General features: G+C 36.2%; 3 protein-coding genes across 7 annotated transcripts; 2 read left to right on the forward strand and 1 right to left on the reverse strand.

Annotated features, from left to right (window-relative positions):
- Positions 1 to 840: 840 nt before the first annotated feature.
- On the forward strand, positions 841 to 5,085 carry zc4h2 (zinc finger, C4H2 domain containing). 2 transcript variants are annotated; one of them, XM_026210760.1, is made up of 6 exons: positions 841 to 890; positions 964 to 1,041; positions 1,614 to 1,785; positions 2,470 to 2,642; positions 2,853 to 3,015; positions 4,032 to 5,085. In XM_026210760.1, the coding sequence occupies exons 2-6, from the start codon at positions 989 to 991 to the stop codon at positions 4,143 to 4,145; spliced, it is 675 nt and encodes a 224-aa protein (XP_026066545.1). In that variant the 5' UTR covers positions 841 to 890; positions 964 to 988; the 3' UTR covers positions 4,146 to 5,085. The 2 variants fall into 2 exon arrangements, with proteins under 2 accessions (XP_026066545.1, XP_026066544.1); XM_026210759.1 differs by lacking the exon at positions 841 to 890 and having other exon boundaries at positions 897 to 1,041.
- A 2,200-nt stretch (positions 5,086 to 7,285) lies between these two features.
- shisa2a (shisa family member 2a) lies at positions 7,286 to 10,583 on the reverse strand. The gene is made up of 2 exons (XM_026210761.1): positions 9,301 to 10,583; positions 7,286 to 8,039 (listed from the first exon to the last, which is right to left on the reverse strand). Exons 1-2 carry the CDS (start codon positions 9,587 to 9,589, stop codon positions 7,540 to 7,542), a joined length of 789 nt encoding a protein of 262 aa, XP_026066546.1. The 5' UTR covers positions 9,590 to 10,583; the 3' UTR covers positions 7,286 to 7,539.
- A 1,527-nt stretch (positions 10,584 to 12,110) lies between these two features.
- Positions 12,111 to 24,359, forward strand: mtmr8 (myotubularin related protein 8). 4 transcript variants are annotated; one of them, XM_026210764.1, is made up of 15 exons: positions 13,858 to 13,990; positions 14,665 to 15,053; positions 15,558 to 15,680; positions 15,992 to 16,154; positions 18,780 to 18,937; positions 19,516 to 19,644; positions 20,028 to 20,162; positions 20,590 to 20,722; positions 20,873 to 20,982; positions 21,074 to 21,199; positions 21,732 to 21,781; positions 22,127 to 22,327; positions 22,504 to 22,632; positions 22,796 to 22,922; positions 23,003 to 24,148. In XM_026210764.1, the coding sequence occupies exons 4-15, from the start codon at positions 16,010 to 16,012 to the stop codon at positions 23,204 to 23,206; spliced, it is 1,647 nt and encodes a 548-aa protein (XP_026066549.1). In that variant the 5' UTR covers positions 13,858 to 13,990; positions 14,665 to 15,053; positions 15,558 to 15,680; positions 15,992 to 16,009; the 3' UTR covers positions 23,207 to 24,148. The 4 variants fall into 4 exon arrangements, with proteins under 4 accessions (XP_026066550.1, XP_026066547.1, XP_026066549.1 ...); XM_026210765.1 differs by lacking the exons at positions 13,858 to 13,990; positions 14,665 to 15,053 and adding an exon at positions 12,111 to 13,192; XM_026210762.1 differs by lacking the exon at positions 14,665 to 15,053 and having other exon boundaries at positions 13,710 to 13,990.
- The last annotated feature ends 67 nt before the right edge of the window (positions 24,360 to 24,426 follow it).

Here is a 24,426-nt window from a genome sequence, read left to right on the forward strand (position 1 = left end):
CAGTAACAGTTTTCAAGCCTCGTGCCTTTTGTTTTCTGTTGTTTGTCTGTTTTGAAAAAAAGGCGGCGATTCCTGATTCGCGAATGAATCATTCATTTGAGTCGACTCTTTTCGATGAATCTCTCAAAAGCGCATCGCGTTCCAGTCTAAATCGTTCGAAAGGTTCAGTTGCGAAATGAATCATTTGCTTTCTCAAAATCAGTTAACTTACTGGATAATGGAAGGCTAAATAACAGAGGGGAAGTGAGCGTTTAACTACAGGCAGTCGAAACCAAAGCTCCAGATGCACACTATGCGACCTTATTCATGGTTCTTTATTAAGCTCAATAAGGTCTTTAAGTGCAGCTTGAGACATTTCTGATCAGCATAGCACTTATGTATGAATAAATAACTACTGTTTTGGACATATTCTATTCTACTGTACTATGGAGTATCGTGTAAATACCACAGTACATGAATATGCAATTTATTGTATTATTATATGTATATTTAAATACTTGGACAAGTCTGCTGCATGTGAATAAATCCATATAACAACTGGCAATGAAGTTGTTTCCTGTTTTAGTGGAATGTTTTTCTTTGTTTTATAATAAAGCCGTAATAAACCACATTACTGACTGTTTCTATTTCATACTTTCAAAAATATGAATATGCTTAAATGTAGCATGTTATTTTTTTCAAGTACATTTGCCTCTACCAGATGACACTAAAATGTAGGTGGAATTTTAGATTGCTAAATTTTTCAATAGTTTCCCAAATATTTCCTATAAGAAATATCATAAACGACCGACAAACTCGTGTGTACTTTTAATTGAACACTCTCCCTTTAAGCCTCGCCGAGGATTGTGGGAAATGTAGTCAAAGCGTCGTGTTGCTGTTGTCCACAGCTGGTTAGCATTTCTATTGTCTTTCTTATGAGAGGTATATCCGCTGCAACCTTTAACTCCTTTCTTATTCCAACAGAACTATCACAGTTTCACAGTCCACCATGGCGGACGAACAAGAGATAATGTGCAAGCTAGAAAACATCAAAGAAATAAGGTAAGAAAAGCTGAGATTGAGCCCAAAGCAGACACGCTAGCCTGTCTTCAACATCTGGCCAGTTCCACCTATATTGCAAAAACCCGGCGTATTTCCCCTTAATCCTTTCAATTCATAAGCAATGCATGAATTGCATGTAAAGTCAACCTGAAAACATTATGTAAGATACTTCTCTTTTGACAGGCTTTTTTAATCGGTCGTGATGCTAAAGCAACCGGTTTAAACTATACAGATAAACAGCTATGCACTAAATCTGAAAACATATCACACTAATTCTGCATTAACCGTTATTTTTGACGAAGATGAGTGTGAAAAACATCCTGTTGTGGTTAGACACCAAACTGCAGAGCAAACGGTTCATTTCCTGCAGAACGGTTTTTAATCATTTATACACACCTCAGATTGTATATAGCTTTGCACACACACGGCGTCTAGTGCGTTTTGTGATCGAACCATAACAGATGTCCTATTAGCTTAAAACCACATGCACCAGATCAGAAGTCTTTGCATTGCATTGTCACATGCTGGCATGCATTGGCTGGATGTTTACAGTGTTGTGTGTGGTTCTGCAGGAATAAGACAATTCAGATGGAGAAGATCAAATCTCGACTGAGGAGTGAGTTTGAAGCTCTGGAGTCAGAGGAGAAGCACCTGAGAGAGTACAAACAGGAAATGGATCTTCTGCTGCAGGAGAAAATGGCTCATGTAGAGGAGCTGCGTCTTATACATGCTGATATTAATGTGGTAAAGAAGCAAAAAACATAACACATTGCACTGCACTATTTATCACTTTTATAAAGTATACATATATTCTTCACATTCACACGGACTGTGACTTAATGCACATATTCAAAGGTAATAAACTACCATTCAAAATTTAGGTTAAGTAAGAATAACTTTAGCAAGGGTGCATTAAAATGATCAGATGTTCTAAAAAAACGTATATCCATCAAATAATCCTGAAATAAAATGCATCATGGTTTCTAGAAAAATATTAGCAGCTCAACTGTACTTGTACAATAATAAGAAATGTTTCTTAAGCACCAAATCAGAATATTAATGATTTCTGAAAGATCATGTGACGCTGAAAACTAGAGTAAAATTCATTCATCTTTGCCTTCACATGAATAAATTGCAGTTTAAAATATACTAAAATAGAAAACAATTATTTTAAATTGTAATAATATTTCACAATTATACTGTTTTTACCATATTTCCAGTAATAAAATATTACTATATGATCAAAAAGTTTCTTTCATAAATGGAAAATGGTAATATGGTAGTATGTTCTAGGTTTTATGAGCTCTACCAGCACTTTTGTTTTGTGATGTCAAGGATCTGATCCAGTAACATCTGTGTTAGGTCAGATGTCTAACCATTAGGTTGACACCATTGTGATTTATGGAGTGGCTGTATTTCTTCTCCCAGATGGAAAACACTATCAAACAGTCTGAAAGTGACTTGAACAAGCTGCTGGAGTCCACCAGACGTCTCCACGATGAATACAAGCCACTGAAAGAGCACGTGGATGCCCTGAGGATGACCCTCGGCTTACAGAGACTCCCCGACCTCAGCCAGGAAGAGGAGAAGCTCTCACTGGAGTTAGTAATGCTGTTCCTGTGTGTGTGTGTGTGTGTGTGTTTGACTGGGGGAACTCCTCAAAATGAGTCACCGCAGTGTAGGAGTGTGTGTTCGCAAGAAAGTAATTCTTAAAGCTGAGTCAGAGAATTTGCGAGACAGAGAGCGTGTAATTGTGTATGGGAAGGCTAAATTGCTTACTGTTTGTTTATGTGCTCTTCATCCTCTTTCAGCTACTTTGAAAAGCAAAAGGCTGAGTGGCAGACAGAACCTCAGGAGCCTCCTATCCCAGAATCCTTAGCGGCGGCAGCGGCTGCAGCCCAGCAACTGCAAGCTGCACGGAAACAGGATGCCAGACAGACAGCGACGTTCCGCCAGCAGCCACCACCTATGAAGGTGAATAGACTTTTAGTTCACTGCAGCTGTATGGGTGTACACACACAATATATAACGCTTATTTGACAGTTTTTATATATTGCAGACAAGATAAAAATGTTTTATCTTAGATGTGAGCTTGCATTCTGATGGACCTGGTCCCACAAAATGTCAACTTTCCGTCACATTGTCTTTGTTGTTCCACTGTGGTCTGATTCACCAATGCATGACCCGGGTCTTTGGAAACTGGTTCTTTTTAATTTATGTAAAAGACAAGTCGTAAGTCCAAAAAATCCCATGTTATCAGTTTCATTCAGGCTAAAGATTCCTTCACTGTAATCCACCGGAACTGAATTAACATCTGAGTCACTTTTTAAACTATACTCATGAACTGCTACCATGATATTTTGTTTCTAATTCAAACTGGTTTACATGTACCTTACTATTCTAAAGTTTGTGGTCAGTACAATTTTTTTTAAATGCTTCCGGAAGAAGTCTCTTCTGCTCACCAAGGCTGCATTTATTTGATACAAATGACTGTGAAATTGTAAAATACTATTACAATAAAAAAAAAAAAATCTAATATAATTTATTCCTTAATTTTGTACTGGTGTGTCACATGATCCTTCAGAAGTCTTTCTAATATGCTTTGGTGTTCAAAAAACATTTACATTCTTGTCAGGATTTTTTGACAAATAGAGAAGGACAGACTACATTTGCAATATGAATCTTTGGTAACATTCTAAATGTATTTAATGTCACTTTTAATCAATTGAATGCATCTTTAATAAAATATACAAATGTTATTGACCTCTAACTTTGGACCTGCTCATTGTGGAAAGAAACTAGACAGCAAAATTTCTAAACAGTATGTATACATCATACCTAGATATGTATACAGACATACACATGATTGTCTGGTTGTAAATATAGATTTGCACACACAGGGTTTAATGCATTTTTTGCTCAGATCTCTTTAACAGTATGTATAAAGTTAAAGAGGTGGTATATTGATTTCATTTGTTATCTGTTTCCAGGCCTGTCTGTCCTGCCACCAGCAAATCCATCGGAACGCTCCGATTTGTCCTCTCTGCAAAGCCAAAAGTCGCTCACGCAACCCTAAAAAACCCAAGAGAAAACCCGATGAGTAGCATGCACAGCTACTAACAACCTCAGAGAAAGCTTGACCAACACCCATAACCCCAAAAGAAAACAATTTACTTACATAAATGCATGCAAGCACATTTCCACACATACACTCACTGACAGTCGCCACACGCTTATTGCTCATCTATAAACCCAGACCAGTCCCGAGGTCTCAGTTTTTCATTCATTTTTATATTGATATTTTGTTTGTATTGTGTCTGTGTTTAGTCTGTAGAGGAAATGAATGCTGGTTTAGGAATACTGAAGTGTACTATTCTGTGTGGGGTTTAATTCTAGTGCATTAGATCCTAATTTCTCCAGAACTGTTTGTATGGTATTCAGTTAACGCTTAAACTGATCTTTAATCATTTTAATTCATTAATAATGGTATGATTTTGCCTATGTCTTTTAATGTTTTTCCATCATGAAAACACGATTTTCTCTTGTATTATGTAACGTCAGTGTTTTGAATGTCTTGAGGGCCGTTCACACAAGATGTAGATGGAGTGCATTGTAATGGATGAGAAGTTGAAGCATCTTTAAAAACGTGGTGCTAATGGCAGGAGACGCTGAAAAGATGGCCATCGAAACAAATACTCTAGATACAGAAGCCAACAATCAATGCAGACTAAATGCAAATACATGTGTGAACAGCCCTTTAGTAGTAGAGTAATTATGAAACACAAGTTGAATGAGAATTCTAAACCTTGAGTTCTTCTAGAACTATCATTCAATTTGTGCAAATGAGCTGGTATTTGTGTTTTGGAATTTGACCCAAGGGGCATTAAGAGCTTGTTAGAATCTTCAGTATTGAATCATTGTGTTTATGTCTCATCTTTTATGAGAGTCCGTTTTTTAATAATTGAAACCTGTGAACTAATAAGGTAGATACCTGTAAACTTGTGTAACTTTTGTCCAAATTAAATTGTAGAATAATACAATTCACTTCTGTTGGTTGCGTCTTCTGATTGATTTGCTTTCTGTCTGTGATTGGCTTGATATGTATCAGGAATTTGACCTTTCACCCATGACCCCTAACAATACAGTAATCAATCTTTTTTTTTTTTTTGCTAATCTCTTTTCCAGCAAAATGTTCTGCATTCTTTTTGCACTGCACTCTTGATCCTGAGGGGGCGATATTTACACTCCAGGAAAGTGACGATACAAATTGTGCTGCATGGACAGCATTCCTGGCATGTTTTTCTGCAACAGTCAATTTGAAATTTAACGAACACAAACAAAGACACTTTCTACTTTATATCATAACATTGGTTCTTAACCAATAGGCCTCAGGAAACTTAAGAGGCTGACTGGCTGACTTAAATGGTAGTTTTATTTAAATAATTATAATGAAAACTAAAAAAGTAAAATAACGATTACTTTTTATTGAAAATCATACAGAATCAGATTCTTGACTCTTATTAAAAAAATGACTGAAATTTATTTTGTATTGAAATTTATTAAATGAATCAATTTCACTCAAGCATTGTAAAATTTTTTCAAAAACTGATTATATTAGTAGAGCTCAAATAGATTGGCTAAGAGCTGATTTCTAGTTCCCAGCATGCTTTGCTGCAGTATCTGTATGTAGAGTAGATGTTGAAATAAAATGTTATTTGATGTGTTTTGACATACGAATATGGAGGGATCTGTTAGTGTTTAGTGTTCTTTTATCATATGATTTAAAAGTGACTTTTGGTGGGGTTTACCATTGAGGCGAAATCGACTATTTACATTTGTTGAGGCCACCATTGTTGTTGATTGCTGATGCATTTTTTTTTATTTTTTTTTTTACGAACATTAACATAGGCCTCTGTAAGTTAGAACTAGCTGACTTGACATATTACCATGTGCCCTAAAACTATAAGGTTTGAGTTAATGCATCAGAATATGAGGGGCCTAATGAATGCACCCAATTTTTGAATTGTGCATATTTGATTGTATTTTAGGAAATCGTTTTTGTAAAGTGAATGAGTTTTACAGTATTTCATGTGTGACCCTGGACCACAAAACCAGTCATAAGAGTAGTTTTTCAAAATTGATATTTATACATTAAATGAAAGCTGAATAAATAAGCTTTCCTATAATAGTAAAGGACAGGGCAATATTTGGCTGAGAAACTATTTGAATATCTGAAATAGGATGCAAAAACATCTAAATACTGAGAAAAATTGCCTTTAAAGCTGTCTAAGCAAGGTCTTTAGCAATACATATTACTAATCAATGCAAAACTAAAACAGTATACATCTCATGTGTCTTACTTTTCTTGTTTTAGCATTTTGAGTAAAAAAAAAAAAAACAAGAGTTTGTGTGTGAGTGGAGAAAAGCAGAATGTTTTATTTACAGTTGTACCTGAGCAGATGTATTTAGCTGCATGGCTGTATTTATTCATGTGTCTTTAGCTTCACATTACATGTTTTACATCATAACAGGATTTGAGTCGAATCTCAGCAGGCTCGTCTGCAGCTCGTTAATGAACTCATAACTTCTGCTTAAACTCCAGCTGGGCCATCCAGAGCCTAATCTCACTCACACACCCCTCTTTACCTGCACTAATAGCACTCTCAGGGGCGTGAGGAGATCTGCATCTTTTGTCCTCTGCCCTCCTGCCGTTTCCACACACAAACACACAAAACCAGCTCAGCCACACACATAAGCAGCTGTATCGGCTGGAGAGCTTTACAATCACAAAGTCCTGTAAAGGAAATCCCAAAGCTCTTTGCAGGACAAAGAGACACTTATTGTTCAGATGGCTTGAAGATCTCTTGAACTTCAGTTACAGTAAAAATATAGGCACTTAATTTCAGTAAATTAAACTAGTTCCAGCTAATTAAACACATGCTGCTTGAGTTTTTCACGAGTCCTACTTTCTTAAAAAATAAATGTATTTTATTGGCATTGATGGTTTCATTCACATCCAATGCATATTCTTTGCAGCCGAGAAACGTTCTTTAGATTGTTAAAATATTTTTTGCAGTAAGAAAAAGTGATTCTTTAAAGAATCCAAAGTCTATGGCATTGTCGTGAAAACCCCCTTTTGGATGCTTTATTTTGAATAGTGTAGTGTAGTTTCACAAACGTGTCTTAAACATGACTGAAATATTCATATATATATTTTTTATAAGAATGAGGAGAGTCAAACAAATTGCCTATGAAAATACATTTATTCTCTAATCTGTTAATAAATAACAATACAATCAGTGATTGCTGAGCAACAGCAACAGCAAAAGTGTTCATGCAAACACACTCCTATGAGAAGTATTAATACATCATGACCAACATCATATCAGTCATAATTGTGTTTGTGGATAAAGCAAAAAGAAAGTATCCCTGAGACATTCCTACTCCTTGTGTAGTCTCACACAGTTTTATAGTCCATTCATAGTTTTTTAAGCATTATCAGATAGCGACAGGGGGATAAAGGGGCTCTGTGCACATGGGGGCCTGAGGAAAAGGCTGCCCGTGCACCTTCCCAAATGCAGAACGGGCATCCAGGAACGCAGGGGCCATCAGCATGCTGCGCTCTGGGGGGAGAGCATAATTCATGTAGGGCTGGTAGAACTGTGGCGCCCCCTGTGGAAGTGGAGGAACATACTGCTGGGACTGAGAGGGAGGGAATGCGTTTCCCATCGGGCCGTAGAGGTTCACGCTGAGCTCGGATGGTGGAGGGCGAGCGTTTGTCATGGATGAGCCTGAAGTGGAGGTGCGGGACGGGGTAGAGCTGTCCACAGAGGGCCCTCCAGACTCCAACAGGCTGGTTTGAGCAGCGGATGGCCCTGCTGGCCGCTCGCTCGCTTTGGGTTTCACACACTGGCAGCAGCAGATAGAGACAACCGTGCCAACTAGAACGAACGACAGGAACGCACTCACCACAATCACAAAGGGCAAATAGGTTGGAACTGGGGAGGGAGAGAGAAGAGACAGAATTAAACATGAGGGTTATACAAATATGCATATCTGGGGTAGATGAAAAATTCCTCTGAAAGTTACAAAAATGCCCCCACACACAAAGAAATTTATTTATAATTCAAAATGATCTAGTCCTAAGTATTTCAATATTACCCATAGTAATCAGGAGGTTATCTAACATTAGAAATAATTGCAAGCAGTTTTATCATGATCTTTTATCTTAGATTTCTTATTATTTATTTTAGAGATTAAATGTGGTTTGGTTGTAGATAATAATGTTATTGAATCTTGAATATGCTCAGAATTTTTTAAAATAAATAACAAGGTAAAAATGGCCCAGACATTAAGTCTAGGGAAAATATATTTTGTTATTACTAATATGTAGCCTAATTTATTAATGTTTCTATTGATACCATGTCATTCAAATAATTAGCTGTAAAGGCAAATTTGAAGGGCACACATGCCAGCAGTGGCCAGTGAATTTGTTCCATGCAATTATTCAAATTTAACATAAATAAATTACAATTTCTTTAAATGACTCATGCACTACACTGTAAAAAATATTATTTAAATATTTTTTTTTTCAAAGTTGATAATAAAACAAATATTGTACTATGTATTACAAGAAAATGCTATTTGAGTCTTTCTCATTTGAAATTTCCTGTTTCATTCAATGTGTTTCTTGCCACTTCTTTGAAACTTATTTGTGACACTGGACCACAAAGCCAGTCATAGCCAAAGTAACACAGGTATATTTTGTAGCAATAGGAAAAATGGATCAAAATCATTGATTTGTTTATGCCAAAATTCATAAGAATATTAGGCCATGTTCCAAGATTGTAAACTTCCTACCGTAAGTATCTCAAACCATATTTTTTTTCATATTTGTATTATGCATTGCTAAGAACTTCATTTGTACAACTTTAAAAGCTATTTTCTCAATAATTTGATGTTTTGCACCCCCAGAATGCAGATTTTCAAATAGCTGCATATTAGCCAAATATTGTCCTATCGAAACAAAATCCCATACATTAACAGAAAGCTCATTTATTAAACTTTCAGATGATGTATACATTTCAGTTTCAACATATTGACTCATATGACTGCTTTTGTGGTCCACTTTTTAAATGAAGCCATTTCTGAGTGAGGACTGTTTCAAAGTAAATCTAAACACTTTTTTTAAGTGTACAAAACGAAAAAATACAAACCCCAAAAGGCAAGACAATTACAGACGTTTTTATAAAGACTCACCACTCTCTGTTATCTTTCTCACGTCACCCGTGTTCTCAGGCTCGGAGTCGGTATCGCAGGTGCTCTGATCGAGGCGCGCCTCCGCGTAAGTACAGCAGTACCTGAGCGCGCACGTACCGCAGCAGTAGCGCGCGTCCTCGCCGTCAAAGCGCTCCGGACATTGGAATCCCCGGTGCCAAGAATTAAATGTGTCCGTCCAACCGTGACAATATTCCCCCGATAGCGCAAAGGACACCGGGAGAACGACTGATACTAATATAAAGAGCGCACATGATACAGATGAAGTCATTGTTGTGTATGTTTAAATCCTTTGCGCAGCAGAACTCAGTTTGAATGTGAAGTTACTTCGAAGATCCAGCAAGCCAATTGCATCTGATCCTGTGTCTGCAGGCGTCATTTATGTGTTTGCTGGACCCACATCCCCCTCCAAACACACACAGATAGACACACACACCTCCTCCCATCAGGCCCTTGTTATCGCTCATCTGCATCTAAAGTAAGGCGAGGTTTCTTGATTGGGCAGGGTTGTTTATTTGTATGTTTGTGCTGCTAATTACTGTATACAAGATATGACGAGTTGATGATCTCACTCTAAATGACATAAGCTCACTGGGCCACAAATCAAAACTTTAACCATACATCTTGTCATTTTTTAAAAGTGACAAAAAAACATTGTATTTTTTTTAGCAGTGTTGCTTTGGCACTTTTACCACTGAGAATTGGCTACAAATTTTTATGTGGATACTTTATATCGGTTGTGGGCCCTGTTCCTCACCTGGTTGCCCAAAGACAACAACATTGCTCAAAAAGTTGCCCCGTGTATCATCAGCTTAACTGAGGACTTTACAACTAAATATTTGAATTACATTTTTAAGTAATAATAAAAAAGAGCTATAGACAAACCTAAATATTCATGATGATATCAGATACATAACTCAGATATACAAATAGCATGCCTATTCACGTCTGGAGACGGATGGAGCCTTTTGTATGTGAGTGTATGTGGGGTTAAAGGTTACAGACTGTGCTTGTCTGTCTCTGTTTACTTTATCTGAGACAGGGAGGTCAATTCACTATCAATGCACATCTAAACACACACACTTATTTAACTCATTCTGCTGTGGTTCTATAGTCTTGCATCAGAAGCCTTATTCAGAGACACCAATAAGTGATGAAACAGCACCAGAACTGCTTACTGTTTATAACTTATTATATAACTGCAAGAAAATCAAACATTGATGTGTATTCTTTTTAACTGCAACATTATGCATTAACGTTACCATGACATAAATAAAAAACGAATAAAAAAAAAATAAAGTAAATAAATTAATCTTTCTAGAATTTTTATGATTTTATGGTTTTGACAGCCATAAAACAAAATTTGTTTATTCTTACTGTAAGTGAACTTTAATTAAATGTAGTCTTGGTCATATTTATTCATTTTGCTTCTCTTATTCATTGCATTTTATTTCCATTATTTCAATGTTTTAATCTGCTTGTGTTTAACCACTCATGTGAAACATCTAACTCTAGATCCCCCAAAATACTATATTTCCACTATAGAGGAACATAGTAAATATTTTTGGTGCTGTAATTTAAATGTTAAAGAAATAACATAATTAATTTGTTCACTAATCACAGGTTATTCAAATACATACATGTAACATCCGTCATATGCCCTACTGCGTTCATTGCAACTACCTATCTTTGACTGTATCCCAAAAAACAACACACATCGTCATTCAGATAAATCTCTGTTGCAGCTGGGCAGACCTGATTGTGTCAAGCTATTAACAGAGATTAGTCCTCACACAAGAGACAGTAAATTGCCATTGTCTGAGAACTAAGACATTAGCATCAGGTCAACAAAGCCTGTCTCCTGAGGGTGTGATAGGCTTGGCTTATTGAATATGTCTGAGTCATTAACTTTAACTAGGTGCTAAAGAATTGCATACATCTCAGAGACTGAGACCAGGAGTAACGCTTGTGTGTGTGTGTGTGTGTGTGCATACGAGCATGTAGGGCCTACATGTGTGTAAGCTCCAGATGGCAAATGTATTTCTGAAAAACAAAATAACTGCTAATGTGACACCATTTGGTGGTTTACAGAAACTGGATACAATAAGAAACAATAGAAGATTAGACAGTTGGAAAGAGAGAAAGTGAGAGGAACCCGAAAGAGAGACTGAGAGTGCAATAAACAGAAAACTGGAACTTCAGGTTGTATTAAATATATTTCCTTCAAGTAAAACTTGGTGCTTAAGAAACATTTCTGAAAACAGCTTCGTATTTTGTAGGAATTCAAGTAATGGCTGTTGAAAATTCAGCTTCACCATCAAAGAAATCATATTTCATATTTGATCAAATAAATGTACCTTAATGAGCATAAGATTCCAAATAACTTTTATAGCTTCTAAACATATTTATGTTATTTTTCATGAATACCATTACAATACTAGTTCAGGTACTTTTGAACTGGCTAATCAAAATCAGACAAACATATCTGTCCTTTGTAGCTGAACCTGTTGACATGCCCAAACCTGGTAATGCTCACATTTGCAGGAATGAGATACATGAAATGATACGGCTCAGATGGAGTGGAGTTAAGTCTTAGAAAGCATTCAGATCTGTGGGTAAAGATCCATCTGCAGATTTGATCCTTTTCCCAAAGGCCATGTCGTTTATCTGGGCCTGTATTCACAAAACATCTTAAGGCTAAAAGTAGCTCATAACTCGCCGATTTAGGAAAAAAAAACGTAAAAACAATGGGCATGTCTGTCCTGAATTTAGGATTCCTAAGAGTTTCACAAAGCGTTTTAACACTAAACTAGCTCCTAAATCTGTGAAACATTAGTAGTGAAGAAGACTCCTAAGTAACTAAGACCAACTCAGAATATAAACATTTTAGAAACATCTGACGATAATGAACTTTTAAAAAGGTATCACCTTTGGTTTTAGATGTTATCTCAATTCAAAATTTCCTTTTTATTACATCCTTGTTCAATCAGTTGGACAAGAAGTAACAACTGTTCTTGTGTCTAGTTTATTTTTTATGTTTACATGCCCATACATGATTATTCTACTCTGTTAATTAAAAGTTTATATGCATATCAAGTGTGTATGACGAGCACACATGTAAGAGGCTGACAATGAACTGTACATATACTAATCAGTGACACTTAGCCTGCATTCATTTTAAAATCTTTATTTGAATGTGCATCTTTTTATTTTATTTTGAAATCTTTATCTGAATATGGCAACATATCGTGCTCTACAAAATTTCTATGAATCACTGTGTGCATAGTTAGTAAGCATTCTGACATCATCCATAGCAACGAGGTAAACCCTGCCCTTTCTCTTAGCTTAAGTCTTCTATCTATTCCTTAGTAAAAGTTTGTTTCGGCAGCTTTGTAAAGAGGTTTTAAGAGAAAATTTATCCTCCTAATTTTTGCTTTATTATAAACAAATTAGATTCTACAGCATCTGAAAGCTAAATGAACACCTGGGCTGCAGGGCTCACTTTTTTGTATGCATATTCAGATGCAGTAAATGTATGTTTCTGAGTAAACTCTGCCTTGATTCCAATAAAACTCACCTTTGCGCTTAAATGCAGTCAATGATTGTTGTCTCACATTCTACACTAAGTGTATTTTGTGCTTTTGTGTTTACAGGACACTGGCAGGTATTCGAGAGGGAATTTGACTTAATCCGAGTGAGCTGTATGTTAATGTTCTTCATTAGTGTGCTGTTATCAGATAACTGAGCCTAAGGGTCTGGAGGTCGTTATGGAGACAATGGGTCAAGCGATGGGGGTCCTCCCCAGCAATTAGGAAAATCTGGTTGGGCCACCCTGCAGGAGCAACCCCCCTGTGCTGCATGTGTCTGGGTGTAGGTAAGGCCTAATGAGGTTTCCAGATATGTTAGGCTTGTCTAGATCAGGGATTTTCAATCTTTTAGATGCCACAGACCCCCAAATACGATTATCCTTATGCGATGCACCCCATCCTTGAATTGAATGTATTATTTTAATCAAAACTAATATAAAAAATGTGTGTAAAATATTATTTTGAAAATATTTAGTTCCTATTATGTTACATCATTGTGTTTTTTTTCTACTAATTTACTGTACTTTCACAAATTTGTTAATAATTGTATTTATTTATTTAAAGGTACTTATTAAAGTTATTATTGTTATTTTTTTATTTTAACCGAACTTATTTTAATCAAATTGCATTTATTTATTTTAATATTTTATTGCTTTAATTTGTGCCTTTATGCACAGGCTAGTTATATATTAAATCTAGGGGAGATTAGGTATAGGTTTAGACTGATTTTTACCCTTAACATTGTGTTACTAAACAATTATTATTTATTTTTATTTAATTAATATCTTTTGTTGAAAGACGGACTGCAGTGGTTTAAATTATTACAACAGCGTCCTTCAGGAATAAACTGCTTTAAACTCATACCAGAGCCCATACATCAAGTAGGCGACTGAAAACACGTCGAGCTTCGAGTTATCGCGATATTTGCTCCCGTCAGCTGACATGATTGTAGTCCTCAGGTCAGGGAGGAACGCAACAACATGATATGAGTTCCTGGAACAAACATGATAACTGACATCGAAAGTTTAACTTGGACATTTGGATGATAAACCACTAAAAACATGGAACACATTATAACGCCAAAGGTAAGTCTGAATCAACAGGTGTGCTCGGGTAAATTTGGCAGATCTCGTGCTTAATGTCAGATTCAGTACGTTATTTAATTATACTCTAAAATGTCGATAGATTTAAAAACATACAGAAGGAAGCGTTTAAATGGGGTTTGTTAAGTTGTTAGGTTTTACTTAATCTGCTGTTAAATCCAAATTCGTTTTAATGTTGTTTACTAAACGTAACACGTGATTGGAATGAACTTGAAGGAGTTTTCAGTTCTCACTTCATTAACGTTACTGTAAAAGAGTAACGTTACCTTAACGTTATTTCATCCAAAAATCAGATGTAACTTTGCTCAAGTGAACATGGAGGCAAAAAAGAGGGAAATTATGTACAAGTCTTTATCTTTTTAGATGCCGCATACACCTATGATCATTCTCATGTAAGAGACCCCATTGTACTGAAGATATTTATATAGTTCTTGTATAAAGACCCCATTTATACAGTGACAAACATAATATTTTAAATATATCTAAAATAGAATTAGGAAAATATGTATTTTCTATAAAGTTAAATCATCATATTGCTCTTTACTAATTTTAGTACTGTACTGTTACAGTACTGTATTTATTTATTTCATTGGCTTTAATTTACTTTCTTTCCTCCAACATAATTTTAATTAATGTATTTTTTTATCTATTTATAGAATTCTTCTCTAAAGTTTTCCAAATACCCAAATTTGAAGTGTTCCTTGGATGCAAATTTGAAAAACCCTGGTCAAAAATATAGTCTCCCATCGTTGCCATCATCTTATTTAACACACTTGATTAACATCATCTCATTAGAAGAGCCTTCCAAGACCTTAACTACACAGAGGGACCTTCAAAACGCACAGTTCTGCATGGGCACTTTCATCACATAATATTATATGGTCATATGATCATCATAAAAAGTATGAAATAATGAATGCTGCAGCGTTTGGCCTTTTTGGATGTTTCTGGCGGGACATGGAGGGCTCTGCTCAAGGGATGTCACATGTTGAATCAGCAATACTACAGGAAGCTGACACCTCTGCCTGTTAATAAAGAATTATAGGTTTGAATCTTGATCTTGGCTTACCTTGAGTTTCTTGTCTTGGTTAAATACATTAACATGTTCATTAAATAAAGACATTAGAGAATGCTAACTTGCATTTGCTGTCCTAAAGCCCTGAAGGGATCATTCTAATCATTTACTGAAAAGATGAATTTTCATGTTGTTTATCAAGTATAAACGAGCAGAATACATTAGACTTTGACTCGAGGGGAAATTTTACTTAGGGCTGAAGTGGCATCTAGTTGTTTCATTGCTTGTAACTAAGTAACCAAAATGACAAGAGCTGGAGGAACAGGATGTGCTGACCATAGTCTGAAGAGGTTCTGTAGGATTTCCTCTCCATTGTGCTAAACACGGACTTGATGATGGGTTCTGCTCCCTGAGGGGCGCATCCAAACGCTCGGACTTGATTGTGTCACTAACCCTTGTGGTTGCTGGCTAGTGCTTTATTATTTGCAGATTGTTGAGTCAATAATTCTGCACTAATGTAATTTTTTTTTGCAGGTGGAGCACGTGAAACTACTGAACAAGTATCCTGAAAAGAAGTCAGCTCTGGGCACTCTCTACTTGACCGCTACTCACCTTATCTATGTGGAACAAACTAACAATTCACGCGCAGAAACATGGGTAATGTAGACCACTGGGAACAAAATTCATAATGGTCTTCCACTTATCTGTTGTAGGATCAGTTAAACTTTATATTAAAGTGTCTTCATTACCATTTTAATAATTATACAATTAAGTATTAAGTAATATTAATTAACTACTTACTAAATGGGTTAGGCTTAGGGATACTTGCATGTAATTATGAATAATTTATTGTTATTGCAATAGTAAGTAGATTTATCATGTGTAACAAAGTGTTACAGTAGGATCTTTTAGAAACACAGATGTCTAGATGTCACAACAGTGGATGTACCAATCGCATCTGTTTGAAGGTGCTGCATCATCACATCATGTCGGTAGAGAAGCTTCCATTGACTGCACCCGGTTGTCCGCTCCTGATCCGCTGTAAAACCTTCCAGCTGCTTCATCTGCTGTTCCAAAAAGAGAGAGATTGTCAGGATGTCTATCAGTCACTTCTGCACCTCTCTCAACCAGGTGCACTCCACACACACACACACACACACACACACACACACACACACGTTTGTTTTTGTGAAAAGTGGGGACATCCCATAGGCGTAATGGTTTTTATAATGTAGAAACTGTATATTCTATCGCCCTTCACCAACCCTAACCCTCACAGGAAACTTTGTGCATTTTTACTTTCTCTAAAAAACCTCATTTTGTATGATTTATAAGCTTTTGAAAAATGGGGACATGGGTTATGTCTTCATACGTCACCCTCTCCTTGTAATACCTGTGTCATACCCATGTCATTATACAAAGTTGTGTCCTGATATGTCACAAAAACATGCCCACACACACACACACACACACACACACACGTTTGCTTCACTAACTTATCTTAGTGAGGACATTGCAGATAGACTTCCTTTGATTCTATATTAGGTTAATGATTTTTTTCTATCACCTAACCCAAATACCCTTAGATTAGATCTTTTGTTGATTTATTAGCCTTTTACCTAGTTAGGACCAGTCAAATACTAGTTAAACCCTCACTAGTGGGTTTTCGTAGTATTTCACAATATAAGTGATGGCATTTGGACACCATAAGTATAGTTAAAGCAATATTTTAATATAAAGGGGTCATATGACATTACTAAAAAGATCATTATTTGGTGTAATGCAATGTGTATATGTGGTTTAAGGTTCAAAAATGTCAAAAAAAAATTATTCCACATACTGTACATTAGTGTTTCTTCTCTATGCCCCGCCTTTCTGAAACGTGTAGATTTTTACAAAGCTCATCGTTCTAAAAAAGTGAGGTGTCCGCTGATTGGCCAGCTGTCCAGTGTGTTGAGATTGCTCAAGCATGTGACTGAAATATTTCACCTCTTACCATGCTGTGTTTCCGTGTGTCCCAGTGCATTGAGACAAAACTAATAAAACCCATAACAAATGAGGCAATTGATCATTTAAAATGATTTTATAATGATAAAAAAAAAAAAAAAGGTACTTACAGGCTGGGTTTCAGAAGCGCCAGACCTTGCAAAGTTGGAACTGCTCCACTTTATTTGAGCACAGTCTCATTCTAGGCAACTTAGAATTGCCTAGAATGAGGCAATTTTAAATACAACTTAACCACTGATATCTAGTTGTGTCTTCTTTTGGATGGCCAAACAAAGTAGTTTCACTTTCACAATGAAACACACAGCGTCTTCACGACAGGGTGCCGGCGGCAGGAACAACAATACTACAGCGAGAATAAAAGTGCCTTCTTTCTTTGAGTGAACATTTGGGCTGCGTTACGCAAATCTTCCCACATTGAGGTAGACATGTAGACATTCTCTCTGATGCTCATCCGTGTTAGCTTGCTTTAGATCCTGTGACTGCGGTTCTTGGCTGGTCAGCTTCCTTGCAGTGTCTTAGCCATGCTTTCCGAGTGCCTATACAGTATGGTATGATGATTGCCAAAAAATCTGTTCTTTGCATGTGGAAGAAAAAGTCGAAACCGCTATATTCAAAACTTGGTTGTCAGAACTCTCCTCTACCTTACATGTGGAAAGACTTAGATAGAACATTTCTGGAAATATAGATCAGTTTAATGCTTCTTGGAGGCCTCTTTTCAATCACCTGTTAAAAACCTCTAATAATGGTGATACTATGTGAAATGTAGTTTTTCTTTCTTGTAATTTCTATCTTCAGCTTCCGTGTCAATTTTAATATGCTCAGGATTTTTTTTTTTTTAAGTCATTTTAACATTTGACTTTGTTATCCTCAATTATTTGTCAAAACTAGCGACAGTGTTGACACTGTTGAAGATATATACGCTCTCTGTTATTTTGGTCATTTTCATTAAGTAATGCCCTTGTGAGATAAAAAGGCCTAGGTTGTTATCTATTCTATTATTACTATTTTATAATTGTTATTATTACAATATTATTTCACCTTGTCTATGATGTCATATTGTGCAAAAACTTGCCTTGAACCCCTTTGTCTTTATTTGCTGATGTGGTTATCTGCTAAACTGAATCTAATTGAAGGAGTTTTTTTTTCCTTCTTGCTTGTGTAGCTGTGTTTTGTCCTGATTCTGATTGTACTGTTTATGTGTCTGAAAGTGCAAAAATACCACAATAAATACAATCTAATAAAAAAAAAAACTTTTTATAAAGAATAACTCTTCAGATTTGAGACTTTAGTCTTTGCATTTCTTTGCAAGAGCTTGTAACACTCCAAAGAGAAAGGAAAAAGTGAAATTGCATCAGATTTTATATTTAATTTTAGTATTTGTGCTCTTTGTGCTTGATTTTAACATTTATTTCTGTTAGTTGCCAAGGGCATATTTATAATTTTTAAGTTTTTAAGTTTACCCTTTTGCGTAATATTTGTATTTCATTTATTTTAAACTTTATTCCAGTTAAGTAAAATTATTTGTTATAGTTTTAAGTATTGAACATGGTGACTGGCCCAATTAGACAAACAACACCGTTTTTTTTTTTTTTTTTTTTTTTTTTTTTTAAGTATTCTTATTTAGTGCCCAGTCCAGTAATCTTCCAGTAATGTTTATTTAATTCTGAAAAATGCAGTAATATTGTGGAGACTGACCCAACTGCACACGTTTGCTCTCAGACTCTTAACTCTGCTTTTGTGTCATTTCAGTCAAAGAAGATGAGCTGTATGCCTTTCTCTATACTCCACACCAAAACCAGGAGGACAGAAGACAGGGTTGGGAATTCATCAGTGTGGCGAACGACTTCAGCAGGATGGGTCTCTCCAATGAATATTGGGAAATCAGCCCCCTCAACAAGAACTATGAGGTAACGTCTTCCTATATATCCTAATATGCTTCCTGTTTAGGACCATTTCACAATAAGCAGCCTAACTCTTATTGTCTACTGATCACAATGATTCATATGTTCTAGATACAAACACCCATATACTACCCTTCAGAAGTTTGGGGTAAAAGTTGTTTTTCTGTTAAGAAATTCATACTTTTTTTTCTCAGCAAGACAGTGAAGACATTTATAATATTAAGAAACTTTTTTGTTTGTACTGTATTTTAAATAAATGCTTGATAATTGATAATGATTAAAAAAAATTGGAGTGCAAAATTAGCTTATTAGATTAAAATAGAAAACTTTAGTTATTTTAAATTGTAACAATACATCACAAACACAGTAAAACTGTAATACTTTGATCGGAAAAATGCAGAAGACAACTTCTTTCAAAAAATGAATCTTATCAGCTCCAAACTTTTGAACAGTAGTATATGCACCCATAATTTGATCAGAATATTCTTTTTTTTAATTGTGTATATTGTGTATAAATTAAGTTATAATTCTAACTCCTATTTTGTTTGGTCTCTTGGATCTTTCAATGTCTCTCTTTCACATAGATCTGTAGCACTTATCCATCTATCCTAGGACTCCCTAAAAATGCCAGTGTTGCGGTAGTAACAGGCAGTGCCAAGTTTAGGAGCCGAGGGCGATTGCCTGTTCTGTCTTACTATCACAAAGACACTAAGGTATACAAGCACATGCACATCATGAATACACATAATGGCTCTGTTACACAACCAAGTCAGCACCCACAAAATCCAGACAGGCTGGCTTTTCCAAACAGTAGACATCCTAATTAAACTTCCTTCTAAAACGTGTGACCAAATTCTAATGTACCCTTCACCGATAACACAGTCCCAAAATCACTGCAACAAAAGAAAAGCTAATTATTACTACAATATATACTTATTTTATTCAATACTGCAAAGCAACGAATAAGAATAGTTTAAATCAGATTTACCTAGATACTCTTAACTGCATTTTTACAGTTGGTTTAAACAGGAATGGTAAGAAGTTGTGCCACTAACAACATTATTTTTTCTTTGCATCTTGTGTTATTGTCTTACAGGCTGCGATCTGTCGCTGCAGTCAGCCTTTGTCGGGTTTGACGTCTCGCTGTGTGGAAGATGAACAGATGCTTCAAGCCATCAGCCAAGCGAACCCCAACTGCCCTTTTATATATGTAGTGGACACACGGCCTAAGGTGTGACCTTTAACCTTAACCTTTCTATAAACATAAGAGGACATGTCCAGAATGGTACTTTTAACATGTTTATCTTTAAACTTTTAACCCTAACTCCTGTGGCATGAATGCAGGAGACACATAATGTGTAATCTTTCGCCCTCTGACCCCAACTACTCTTCTATTTATGTAGTGACTAGTTAACCATTCCATTCTTGTCACAGTAAGGTCTTTCTGTACCACCAGAATGAGGTTTTAGAATGAATTTTATTTTTGTATGTGTTGCAAATATTAATGTGCTCTTCAGTTTATCGTTGCCCACCTCATGTTTCATCAGTGTAACTGGAGAAACAACATTTCATTCCTTTCCCTATTATCTAGGAGATCGTAAACCTTGACCTGACCCTCTGGAGCTATGTATGCATACATTTGTGTTTGTCTTTGTCAGTTGAACGCAATGGCCAACCGCGCAGCTGGTAAAGGCTATGAGAATGAGGACAACTACTCCAATATCAGGTTCCAGTTCCAAGGAATCGAAAACATCCACGTCATGAGAAACAGCCTACAAAAATTGCTGGAGGGTGAGAGAACACTTTATTTCGTTTGTTTAGTAGTCCTGGTAGATGCAGTATCTGATTAGGTTTATTTCTGTTAGTGGCTCAGTTGAGTGTTGTCTGGTCCTTTTAAATCAGTAGATAAAATGATGGTTGGTTGTACCATTGCTCTTCCAGTGTGCTCTATGAAGTCTCCTTCCATGAGTGACTATCTGACAGGTCTGGAGAACTCTGGTTGGATGAGGCACATCAAATCTGTAATGGATGCAGGTGTGTTCCTCGCCAAGGTACTGATCTCCATACTATAATTGCTTAGAGAGACACACCATCAGGAGTATATCAGCAATGATGAGCTCAGTCATGTTGTTTGTTCTCTAGGCTGTCAGTGAAGAGAGGGCGAGTGTGTTAGTGCATTGTTCTGATGGTTGGGACAGAACGGCTCAGGTGTGCTCCTTGGCTTGTATACTGCTGGACCCATACTACAGAACTATTAAAGGCCTCATGGTAATGACCCAGTAACCTATAACCTCTACCCTCAACACCGTGAACTTAGTTCACACTCACATTTCTGTCACACTGTTGAGCAGGTCATGGCTTTTCAAGTCAAGTCATTAACTGTTCCTGTGTAACTTTATTATATATTATATGGGTTTGTGGTTGGTAAAATTGAACACTTTAATATTTCATTTTTAAAATTTAAAAATGTGATTTCTGTTATGGCAAAGCTGAATCTTCAGCAGTCATTACAGTCTTCAGAAATCCTTCTAACATGCTGATTTTGGTGCTTAAGAACATGACTGGAAAGTTTAAACAAACAGGATTTATTTGATAAAGTTTATGCAACGATAAAAAAAATCATCATCACTGTGTTAAATACCTGAAAGTGTTACACTTTTTTTTTTTCTTACTGACCCTAAACACCCAGATTGAAATATGGCAAAATAATAGAATTTAAGGTTTTGACTGTGTTGAATTTTTCGTGTACAAGAAATCAGGCTGTTGGTTAAAATCATTATTTGAATTTTTTTTAATGCAGGTTTTAATAGAAAAGGAGTGGATCTCTTTTGGTCATAAATTCAGTCACAGGTAAAAACTTTCACTGTTGTTGCATCTAATAAAAAATACCCCCCCAAACATTATCAGAGCTTTCCATTACTCCAAATATGGAAATAAGATATATTTATAATAACAATAAAAGCATTTTAAGTTAATGTTAAATATTTTAATAGTTAACAATATTTTTTAATAATAATAAACCGTAATAACCTTAATTCTTAAGAATATTGCAAATATTAAAATGGTAAAACATTACAGTTACCTGTTATATACTATAAAAAGGCTCACTTTATAATAGTGAGCCATTACGATCAACACCAAGTCAATTTTTGTGACATCACATGTTCATTTGTACTGTATGTATGTGTGCTGTAGGTGTGGCCATCTGGACTCCGACCCCAAAGAAGTGTCTCCGGTCTTCACCCAGTTCCTGGAGTGTGTGTGGCAGCTGTCTGAACAATTCCCCTGTGTGTTTGAGTTCAACGAACGTTACCTAATAGAAATACACAATCAAGTCTACGCCTGCCAGTATGGAAACTTCATCGGCAACTGTCAGAAAGAGAGGCTGGACATGAGGTGAGGAAAGACACAAACATACATGTATGTACAAAAAAAATGATGCAGTCGGCACTGAACATGTATGCTTCAAAATGAAAAGCAAATGTTCTTTATTATTAAAGATGAAATCGAACATGCAGTGATTTGAACGATTTGAAAATGCTTTGCTTCAGTGTTCTTTTGTGGGATTTTAGGTTGCATGAAAAGACGTTTTCCTTGTGGCCACATCTTCTGAAGAACCAGCATCTGTATCGAAACCCCTTGTACCGGCGTTCATTAGAGAGCACTGTTCTGAGACCCAGCACTTTACCACTGCACTTCAAGTACGCATACACTCTTAAACATATGAATAAACCAGCTCTGCCACTGCAAACTAACATTTAAAGATGACACTTAAAGAAAAAGAATTAAACTAGTAAAACCAAAGTAATTCGATTTTTATCTATAGTTTTGCACCAAATGTGTATGTCTGTATGTGTTTCCCAGGTTCTGGTGTGGGATGTATAACCACTATGACGGAGGCATGCACCCAAAACAGTCTGTTCTAGACCAGCTGCTCTCCCTCACACAGAAGCAGGTGGAAGGAGAGAGAACCATGACTGAATTACAGCGAGTAAGTGGTTTGTGGTAGTTTTGTCAGTGTGGAGAAGTATTCGATTGACATGACGCTGTCTCTCTCTTCTCTGTTTACAGCAGCTGGCTGTTGCAGATGGAGTTCTCCCCGATCCATCCGGACTAATCAGCACACCTACGAAACAGGACAGTCCATGTGAGAAGACTCCCACCGCTCCTGTCGTCCAATCAAATGGAAGCTGCGCTCCTTTAATTAATGGAGACGCAGAAGAGGCGGTCCCAGGAGCTGAGAAGTGCAATGAGGAAGAAGGGGCGGAGTCATGAGCCACCGAACACGATCTGACCTCCTTTGAGGACAAACCTGTTTCTGTGGAAACAGAACATTCGAAAGAGGAGGTACAAGAATCCTCTCGAGTCTCCATAGTAACAGAACAGGACATTCTGACTGAGACCCCAAAGAACAAATGTCTGGATTATTGAAAAGATTTATAAAGTACTGTTTCCACAGCTGAAGCTGCAGCACACTCGTTTGTGATTGTTTATATTGCTGATTATTAGATTTCTATTCTTGTGCCCTGTTATACCTGTTCTGAACATTTCTGCAATGCTCTTTGTTTTTTGTGGACTTCAGTGTGTTTGATGGCCTTCAGACCATGAGGATTGAAGCTACATGCTTTGAGCGTAGACACAGAATCATCTTCATTTTGTTTAAATGCCGTTCTGATCAAATGTTGCCTTATGTCTTTCTCTTTCTCTACATTTTAAAGCCATATTTTGATAATGGTTCATTGAGAAACACAAGCAGCTGATGTGAAATTCATGTTGATAAAGGGAAGATATTGTTGAAACATGGATCAAATTGATTATCAGTTTTTTGCACAAAGGGATTAGTATTATATTTGTATTGTTCCTTAATTCAAACGCTGTAAATTTCTCATGAAAAGGAACACAGCTGATTGATTGCAATAGGATGCCACATTGTTTGAGCCAAGCTCTAATGCTAAAGAAAAATTTGATGTGCATAAAAATATTCTAGGAATATTACTTATTTCCTTTTAAACGATCCTTTTAAATTGCATGTAGTTTTGCAAAGCAATACTATTTTTAATGATGTCTACCAGATGTGGCAGCTATGGAACTCCAGACAAGTTTTTCTTATTATGTGAAAAGCAAACCAATGTTTAAAAATGCTTCCTTTATTGAGAAGCATTTGTTTACATTATTATTTTTTGTTTAAATTAGAAATAAAATCTATTGATAAAATGTACAGCAATAGTAAAAAGGGCATTTTGAAATAAGAAATGAGAGGGATACCACTTGAAAATGACCGTGGTTACATTACATCTGTTTTTAAAACAGAGGAGTTTTGCTCTGTGTATTGTGTCAGCTAATTTTATACACGCTTGTTTTGATCATTGCACTGATTTGTACCTCTTTTGTACATCATTACATTTTCTCTAAATAAAAAAAATTTAAGTGAACAAATGTGAGTTATGTTATGTGATTATATTGCATTATGTTTGTAGACAACACTAAACTCGCTC

This window comes from Carassius auratus, chromosome 30 (assembly GCF_003368295.1).
Source record: "Carassius auratus strain Wakin chromosome 30, ASM336829v1, whole genome shotgun sequence".
NCBI lineage: Eukaryota > Metazoa > Chordata > Actinopteri > Cypriniformes > Cyprinidae > Carassius > Carassius auratus.